The 9,525-nt window shown below is 51.0% G+C and overlaps 2 protein-coding genes across 2 annotated transcripts; both read left to right on the top strand.

The window, feature by feature from the left end:
- Nucleotides 1–1,125: 1,125 nt before the first annotated feature.
- Nucleotides 1,126–3,169, top strand: BO88DRAFT_78680 (putative HLH transcription factor (Hpa3)). The gene is made up of 4 exons (XM_025713133.1): nucleotides 1,126–1,579; nucleotides 1,631–2,371; nucleotides 2,431–2,670; nucleotides 2,732–3,169. Exons 1-4 carry the CDS (start codon nucleotides 1,366–1,368, stop codon nucleotides 3,046–3,048), a joined length of 1,512 nt encoding a protein of 503 aa, XP_025561038.1. The 5' UTR covers nucleotides 1,126–1,365; the 3' UTR covers nucleotides 3,049–3,169.
- Nucleotides 3,170–4,833: 1,664 nt separating this feature from the next.
- Nucleotides 4,834–8,784, top strand: BO88DRAFT_444962 (uncharacterized protein; the record flags this gene model as incomplete). The annotated part of the gene is made up of 4 exons (XM_025710159.1): nucleotides 4,834–8,328; nucleotides 8,350–8,562; nucleotides 8,584–8,756; nucleotides 8,778–8,784. The coding sequence occupies 4 exons, from the start codon at nucleotides 4,834–4,836 to the stop codon at nucleotides 8,782–8,784; spliced, it is 3,888 nt and encodes a 1,295-aa protein (XP_025561037.1).
- Between the last annotated feature and the right edge of the window lie 741 nt (nucleotides 8,785–9,525).

Genomic DNA, 9,525 nt, shown 5'->3' with positions numbered 1-9,525 from the left:
GCCTCCCCCCTTCTGCTCCGATTTTCTTACTTCTCAGCCCGTCCGTCCCACGACTTGCCTTCCTCAGTCAAGTGCCCTTCTAGTCCTTCTTCTCTTCTTTTTCTGCACCTCTCATTTTTTGCCGGCTCATCATTTGCCCCCTCTCTCCCACCCACCCCCCTCCCTCCCCTCCCTCTTACTACTTACTACTTACTACCACCACTACCACTACTACTACTACTACTCTCATTCCCCGCAAGCCTTCGTTCTAGCCGGTCACGTTAAGGTTCTGCTGGCCATCGGTCGGGGACCTTGCCCTAACACAGCTTCCTGCCCAATTGTTCGTCGTTTTAATCTCGTGCCACGTTCCGCTGCGCCGCCCGAGCGTTTTGCACCTTCGCCATCTGGTAAGCTCCATCCAGTCCTGCACCGCAAACCCATGCCCCGGAACCATTGGCCCTCCCGTACATAATTTCCGTCAGCCCCCCCATGTGGCCGAAGCTGACACGATTTGTTCCTTTACTTAACATTTAGTGTTCCCTTTTTTTTCTTCTCCTACTCTTCCTCTACTTTTTTTTTGTTGGGGGAAATAAAAAAAGTCGATTCTCATCATACACCTTCTCTCCTTCGCCGACCACAGTGAATCTTCACTTAACACCTCCCTCCCATCCGCCTGTCTTTCCTATCCTTCTCACTCTCCGTCTTCCGCTCGCTTTCACCACGACGGCTCCTCCCGCCCTCCTCTCCTCTCCGGCAGTTTTTCCATTTTCCCTCTTCCGGGCATACCTTTGCGACCTGGACGTCACTGCGCCCTTCACGATTTTCGCATAGCATTTTTCGCCCTTGCCTCGGACTCCGTGTCTGCCGATTCGCCAATACCGTGCGAAGACGGTTCGTTGACGCATACCACCCTCTTGGTTATACGCCCCGGTGTTGACTGTCAAGTGGAGACAGACGTCTAGCACCCTGCTGGATTTTGTCACTTTGCATTTAATTCCGCCAGAAACGGAGGTCTTTCAGAATCAGTTGGATTAGCGATTCGCCCCCCATCGAGAGTCCGTCAACGCGCCAGTCTGTTACCTCGGTTTTCGGATAGTCGTACTTGCGCGCACCCCACGGACTTCGCCATTGGAACACATACAATTGGTTAAGTTTATACTACATAAATCGGTCTGCCAGTCAACGTTGAAACGTTCACTGTCTTACTACGTGTTGTGCCGATCCCCGAACATGAGATAGCGGAGAGACCCTGAACTTTACACCATCTGCTCTCGAAACACTTCAGAACACTCCTTGCGATATCGCCTCTTTTAACGCCTTTTCCCCCCCGATATCCATTTCCTTTGTACCTTTTTAGAGTGCTGGTACACCAGTCAACACATTGTCATGGAGACTACTCTTGCTCATCGACCTTGGGAGCCCGCTACCACGGGACCGCAAACCCCTCCAGTGTCGTCTACTCAGACTCTCCCGTCTATCTCGACCTTGACAGCAAGTATGGCCGGTGGCATGCCTACCCAGGCCGAGAAGTCACCGGGAAATGCCTCTTTAAATACGATAGAGCGAGATTCGGGGAATTGGTCTATGCCTCAGAGTACCAGTAAGGCTTCGTCCTATTCATTCCCACCTGCGGAGGCTGATTGTCCCCTAGGGTCGTCTACCTACTCAACCACGACAAATGCGACAGGCAACTATCCCTCCCTCTCCTTCCTCACCTCCCAACCTTCTCCCAATCGTGCATCCTACGTCTCGGATCGGTCCCCTTACCCTAACGACCACTCTAACACCAACACACCTTCGTCTGCGGGAGCGCAGCCTTCTCCGAATTTCGGTTCGACTCAGCCGAACACAACTCTACCTTCGATCAACCAGAACTACGATGCGCCTTCTCAACGAGGCAGTATGGTGGAGCCCCCTGAGTCTCGACGGAGCAGTGTGGATAGCAGGATGAACCAAGGAATCAGCTCGCTTGCTATTAACCCCGCATCTCCTTACCATAGCACGAATGCTTCGCAAACGTCGATTGTATCGGGTCTTCAACGAGAGCGCGGTATTTCCATGGACGTGAATATGAACAATTCCTATCGCGGCCCTCGATACTCTGGGGGCCAACCACTCTCCCCACTTGGCCCGCGGGCTAGCGAACATCGCGGATTTGCGGCTGGTCGCACTGCACCTGCCATCTCATCGAATCCTCGCTCCGAGATTTACAATGCGGAGGCACCTACCGCTGGTCTTGCATACGCTTTCCCCGATCCCGACGTTGCGCGATCCAACTCTGTCTCGTCTACCACCGAGAAGTCAACCAATCAATTCTCCCGCAAAGGAAGTACAGCTGAGTCGCTTGCCAGTAGCGTCTTCTCCGATGCACGGTTGCCTCGTGGACAGCATGGTATGTCTTTCTAGGTTCTCAAGATATACGAACTACGGTTCCTGACATTTCTCTATTAGAACTTCCTCAAAATGTGCATCACCATTCATTACAGCACAAACAAGTCCGTGGCCTCATTGGAGAAGCAGACGCACATAGCGGTAGTACGCCTTACAGCAGGACCCCCGAGCTGAGAGTAACACACAAGTTGGCGGAGCGAAAGCGCCGCAGTGAGATGAAGGATTGCTTCGAAGCTTTGCGTGTCCGCCTCCCACAAAGTCAGAACAATAAATCGAGTAAATGGGAGACACTCACAAGAGGTAATTTAAACGATCACAACCACAGCCCCAGTTGCTGTTTCTTGTGCTAACATACTTGTAGCTATTGAATACATCTCACATCTTGAGAAGATGGTTACTACTACTCGCAGAGAAAATGACGTTTTGAGGAGCGAACTTGACGAGATGCGGGCGCAACTCAGTCAGCAGCAAGCCAACGGCCAATCTCGACAGCCGTCGATCTTCGAGCATCATCCCATAACAGCGCCACAGCCGAATGGGCAAGTGCATGGCGCTATGTTTTCCGGTTATGCTCCTGGAACCGCGATGCCGCAAGAGCAACCGCGAACGCTTCCTCCTCTCATGAACGGGACTGTGGCTCCAATGCAAGGCGTGCAATACACCGACGAACGGCGGTAGCTGATCGAGAGCCACCGATCGTGTTACCCATGATATAGCCCACGATGAATGCATTGGTGACGGTTGCTTTACTTGACACGGTCCTCATCACCCCGCGCTCTAGACGTGATATCCGATTTCTCTTTCTCTGGCTTGTAGATTTGTTTTGGGTGGCTATCGTCCTTTCGAGCGTCCATCTGCTTGACTATTTCATCATCCTACCCATCATTCTGGTCGGCATGACAGCGATTCTTGGCTAGCCTATGGCGGGGAACCGATACCTCATCCTGTTTCTCTATATTTCTCGCCTCTCCAACATTACTCCCCTGGTCATGTCCCGTTACATAACATCTCGGGATCCAGGTGGCTTCCACCTCCCCAGTCATTTCACCCCTACCCGTTTTTGCTCCTCTTTACTCCTCCCCAAGAAATGTAAACTTGAGGGTGTGGGATCTGTGTTTATTCGCCCTTCATCATGTATTGTCGGTGTTTGTTTAAGGTACCGAGAATGCACGGAAGAAGGTCAAAAAGGAAACACGAACAACAATTGTTTGGAAAAAGGAGTGTGTGTGTATGTGTGGCATTGTTTTGATATCCCCATGGTTTGTTTATTATGTGTATTTTGCTCTACAGATACCTGGAAATCAAATGTCGAAGCATCGGTTGATACCGGTCGACACGGATGTCGATCGAGAACCTATTTCACCTCAATTTCCGTCCTGGTAATTTCCGGATTGAGCCGACTAAGCAGAGAATCTCATGACATTGTAGCTTCAAACCGCCTTTGATTGTTGATATTGTTAGTTAGGAGGTCAGAGCTACTTGGCTTTGGGGGGGAAGGGGGCATCCGGTGGACTGTGTTTGATGCAGGCTATTTTTGTCTCTGGCGTCGTGGCTGCTGATTGGCGCCCGGCGATGTTTCTGCAACCTCACCGGCGTCGTAGATATGCTTCTGTTAGCGCCGCGTGCCCCCCATCGGCGGCTACAGAGCTCCCACGGCTTCTTCAGGAACCAATCCACCCCTGGAGCTACCTGCCAAACATCATCTTGCAGAGTCGATCCAAGCAACCTTGACCAATGGTGTCGACCCGACCGGCTCGACGGTCTGAGGCCGGAGGATTTGGCACTCTGCACAAATAGTAGCCAGGACCATGCGGGTCCGCAAAGTGTCCAGGTCAAGGATGGCTGTTGCATGATATGCATGAGCTCTCCCATTCAATCTTAGCACCCACCGGGTGCTTGGACTACTTCCTGGCATCAGCCGGTCGTGTTATGATTCTTCCATCGTTTCTCCTCTTCTTCTCTGTTGCTGCCTTGCTTGTCAATGTGCTATTTCTCCCACTCCAGCGGGTCGTGTTTGAATTGTCCACCTAGAACACGGTTCGGACCTATTCGCTTTTCTTTGTGCTCTTTGTATCCTCTTCTAACATAAGAGTGGAATGTGTGAATAACAGCCGGCGTTGTTGTGTTGTTGAGTTGAGGCTGCTTTGTGCTCTGAAGGTCATTGTTTCCTCTGGTTTGCGATTGTCTCACCTGATTGCTTTGATCACAACAATAGCAACTCAAGCGTCCTTTGTTTTGCACTTGCACGATCAAAGACTATCCATCTATCAAGGAAAGGCTTCACAATCTCGCAGCTGGCTTGCTTGATCTATACCGAAACGACCTTCATCTGCTACACCAGTCCGTCTACGGTACTTGGCCTACTCCAACCCCCCTGAAAGCTGTGTTACTGAAACCAGCCAACTGATGATCTGGTCTAGTATAAGGCAGTTTTTGGGCCTCGCAGGCCATACGGCCCCCGAGATGCAGAATTCGACGGCAGGACTACGAATTCCTGCAGCTCCGACTTTCCCTTTGTCGTCTCCTATCACAGAGGAGATTCCGAGCCCGGTGCCATCATCTCCAGAGGATCATGACATGGAAAGAAATCGACCTTTTGCTTTTCTGAATAAAACAACACGCAGGAATAACCCTTTTATACGCGAGGGAAGTTATGACAAGCACACACAGTCACAGGAAGCAGTGGATGGGACCGGGGTCTTTTATCAGACTAGTCCGAACCAAGAGGACCTAAGCAAGCTTGGACTCTACACAGGAAAGAGCTCAGAACGGCCTGTCGGGTTGAGTTTGGTTACTGACTTCTCTCATTCTACGTCAAAGCCGCCTGAAGATGGATCAGTGCCAACTTTGATGGATTTGAATGACCTAAAAGCCCTCTCTGAGGTACGAGAACAGGAAAGGAATGCACACACTTTGAAAGGGATATTGAAGAAAGTTCCTGGTCAGGACTATGACCAATCGTCCGAGAAACCGTCCGTATTCGACAACAAACGACTGTCTTACTTCAACATCCGGCGTAAAAAGAAGGGAAATGATGATCTGTCGCCATCCGATCGGCCGATTATGATTGGACTAAGCATGCCATCTGATGAATCGCTGAGCACTCAAGGAAGAGGGCTAACAGTAAACACTGGACATGCCCAACGAGCGGCACTGACTCCCTCTATAATTGTGACTCCGGCCAAGGAAGACACATTCTGGACCGGCCTTGACACGACTCATCCTCGTCCTAGGATAGCGTCTAGCATTTACTCCCAACCAACGCCGTACCCCGATGACAATGACAGTGACATTAACATACCGCCTGTCCCGGCTATCCCGCATTTTGCCTTCTTGGGGCAGAATGAGAACCCGAGCACGAACATGAGTACTGAGTCTACACAAAGGCAGTCTGTACCCGCAGCAGGGAGACAGCGCTCACTCTCAACTGGCACTCTGTTTGAAGAAGATGATGCGCGACGGGAGAGCCGGTCTCGGTCATATTCTAGCGGGAATACCAAAAAGATTCCAGATAGACTAAGCATCAACACTGAAACAAACAGGCATCAGTCCCAGGGTTGGTGGACCTACTTGCTCTCACCTTTGTTGAGTCGCTACAGCACAGCCATAGGTCCCACCACCCCAACTGAGACTGCTAGACCACCAGTCCCCAGTATCGCAACGGAGTCAAGGGCATCGAGTGATGAGTGGTGGGAAAAAGAAGTATCCAGCTTTTCGCCCGACACTCCAGAAGCCATAATACCTCACCATAAGGAATTGACGCCTGATTGGCCAGACGCTGATCTGAATCCCTTTGATGAGAAGAGACTGAGTGAACAAGACCAACCTGTCGAACGAGAGAGAGATGCCACATCATTTATGTTCCCGGGAAGGCCAATCCAGGGCTCTGCAGCTGAATACTACCAAGCTTGTGCCCACGAATTGTTCAGTGGACGGCCGTACTTCGAATGCGTCAACCATGTCTGCTCTATAACACCCAAAGACAAGATCCCCGGCTATACTGAGGGTACAGCTGTAAGCTCCACAGACAGTAGGGATCTCCTGATCGACGTGGGAGACATGCCACAAGATAAAGGCACTGGCTCGACAGCTATGCCAACTACCTCAGAGGCCCGCACTGTGTATGAACCGAGTGTTATGGATAAGGGAGTAGAGGCCGCCCTTGACAATCTTCAGGACGATGATCCAGTTGGGAAAGCTAGCTCAAGGGGGATACCTCTTTCTGAGCATCCTCCAATCCAATATCCTCCAACCCTGCGTCCTCTGAGCGAGTATCCTCCGAGCGAGCATCCCCCAATTGAGCATCCTCCTAGTCAGCACCCTCCCAGTGAGCATCCTCCCAGCGAACATCCCCCGAGTGAGCACCCTTCGGCTGGTGAACCTCCCGGCAACACTTCAAACCAGCCCATTTCTGATGAAGTGTCGCGGGGGTTGCCTCAAGAAACAATTCCAACGCCGCATGCCGGAGGAGAAACAGGAGAATTAGCACCGCCTCCAGACAGTCAATATGAAAGGAAAACATCTTGGCCGATCTTTCAGCCAATCATTCAACCAGTGGTCCAACCAGCTCCTCAGCCAGCACCCCAGCCAGCCATTCAACCCATAATAGTGCAAGCTCCACAGCCGGTTGCACAACCAGCGCCTCCAGCTCAGACTATCCATGTCCATCCCGCTACTGTCCCATCGCCAATTCTCATAGCACCCAATGGACACCAGCATCCAGCATTCCCTCAGGAACAGCAGGCTGAACCGCAGCCTCCTAACCCTACGTCTCCTGGCCTTCAGCAAGCCACCGAGAGGGCTGGGTCAATCCCGCTATCCGACATGCATACTACTCCAGCGCCTGCATACACATCCAATCACAACAGCTCATCTACCCCAGTGCCTACATATACTTCTCACTACACTAGCTCCTCTATACATCGCATGGAGCCTCATCCACTCTCACGAGAGGAAGTGTCACATACCACCACAGAGAGAGAAATCATCGAGATACGGCGGAAAACATTAGAGACAGAAGATAAGAAGAAAAAGAAAAAGAAGTTTGGCCTGTTGTTCTGCTGTTGCTGTTGCGGTGGTGACCGGTCTCACAAGAAAGGCTGTTTCGGTAGGAAAGACAAGAAGGAGAAGAAGGTCAAACGTCGGTGGTACCTGGCTATCCTCACATCCTTCCTCATCATCATAGCGATCATCCTCCTCCTAGTCATGACCTTGACAGGAAAAGGCGACTCAACTCCTGTGGAATCACAGTGGCTCAATCTCACCGGCTATCCACCGATGCCCACCGGTATCGCAACGATTGCCGGACCAAAGCCTCAGGTCCAGCAATCAGGATGCATAACCCCATCCACGCTCTGGAGCTGTGCTCTACCACCAGAGGAACAATCCGCCAACGAGCCCTACGCCGCCGACGAGCCGAACTTCCGTGTGGAAATCCGATTCCGCAACGGTACCTACCCTAACAGCACCACGATTGCCACAAGATCCAGCAAGACCCTCTCCTCACGGAGCTCCGACAACCCCTACAGCCCATCCCCATCCCCACCAAGCATGAAAGACCAGACCTTCCTCGGCAACACAACAGACAACAACACCGTCCCCTACGCCGGCGAAGAAACCCCCTTCTACATGACCTTCCTCTCAGCCAGCACCCTAACATCAACATCCACCCTTCGCCTGGCGCGAAGATCCTCCGACAGCTCCTTCCCCAACCTCGCAACAATAATCCCATCCCCAGACGAAGACTCCGACGGAACCGCCGCCGCCGCAGACCTATACCCATTACCCTCTTCCCAACCAGTCCGCCTCTACAACCGCGGCCTCGACACAGAACACTACGGCTTCTACACCTACTTCGACCGCTCCATCTTCCTCTCCTCCCTCGCCCCCCTCGACGGCAATACAACCGACACAAACCCCAATGACCAAAACGGCGGATCCAACGAATCCGACGCCCGCGTCCGCTGCACATGGTCACAGACCCGCTTCCTCGTCCAAATCTGGACGCGCTCCAACGATACCCTCCTGCAGAACACAACCTCCACATCCACAGCAACAGCAACCGCATCCACATCAACAGCAACAGCCACAACAACGCCTTCCTCCGCAAATGACTGGACCCGTCCCGGATCCTTCCCTTACCCCGTCACCATAACTCTAGACCGCCATGGCGGGAACGCGAAGAAGAAAATGGTCTATTGTTATGGCATGGAGAGCGGCGAACAGATCAACTCGACGGAAGTCAAGTTGCAGCTCGAGGATCGATCGTACGGTGGCACGCTAGTTAATCCGGCCCCGGGGATTTTCGATCTATATGGGAATTCGTCGACGGATGCGACGGGGGATTATGGGGGTGTTGATGGTGGGAGTGGGGGATGTTCTTGTAAGTGGGCGAATTGGGTATCGAGTTCGTAGGATGGATGATAGGGGATTGTTGGAAGGGAGGAGAAAAGAAATGATATGTTGACTTTTGATGGTTTTTTGAATGATGATTGCATATAACGCATGGTTGCATTGTTTATGGGGAGTAATGACTCGAAGATGATAAGATGCATGCAGTATAATATAGATGCAGAGGTATGAATAAAATAGATGATTTTACTTTTCTCTTTCTCGCATATCTTGAGACAGACTACTGTTTTGCTGAATGCATGTTCCTATTGGATTGAATGAATTTCACCAAAGTCTAATTCACAGTCCATGAATCCCGAGTTACTCCAGAAACCGAAGTAAGAAATAAAAATATGATGATAAAAACGCCGTATATACCTCTAGAAATCCAATTCCAACGAAGGGATATTCTGGTACTATTCGTCCAGAGTACAATATCGGAATTCAACAAGAGCATAGTATATATTATTTGTATAAGTTGTGAAGGACAAAACACCTGAAATTAACAAGCAAGGAAAATGATAATAATGTATCATAAGTGAGCGAAGCGATCATCCACTTCTCGTCAATGATTATTAGACTTTTTTGTAGGGTTTCTGGGTGTGAAAAGAACCTGCCCACTTCGCTGTATTTCATGTCTTTTTCTTTCTATGTTGGTTTTCGGGGGCAGTTGTCTTGTCAATCATCAAGCAGTCTAGTGGTGCATGATATCGAAGGAATAATCTCAGAAGAAAGACAATATCTGGGATCAAGGCAAAGTAGCGC

Source organism: Aspergillus vadensis (assembly GCF_003184925.1).
Source record: "Aspergillus vadensis CBS 113365 unplaced genomic scaffold BO88scaffold_17, whole genome shotgun sequence".
Lineage (NCBI taxonomy): Eukaryota > Fungi > Ascomycota > Eurotiomycetes > Eurotiales > Aspergillaceae > Aspergillus > Aspergillus vadensis.
This window is presented reverse-complemented; position numbering and strand designations above follow the sequence as displayed.

Excerpts from the sequence above, each read along its gene's own strand:
- BO88DRAFT_78680 (XM_025713133.1), top strand. The coding sequence starts at position 1,366 with ATGGAGACTACTCTTGCTCATCGACCTTGGGAGCCCGCTACCACGGGA. Across the intron at positions 2,372-2,430 it reads GTTGCCTCGTGGACAGCATG|AACTTCCTCAAAATGTGCAT; the intron begins GTATGTCTTTCT and ends TTTCTCTATTAG. Across the intron at positions 2,671-2,731 it reads ATGGGAGACACTCACAAGAG|CTATTGAATACATCTCACAT; the intron begins GTAATTTAAACG and ends ACATACTTGTAG.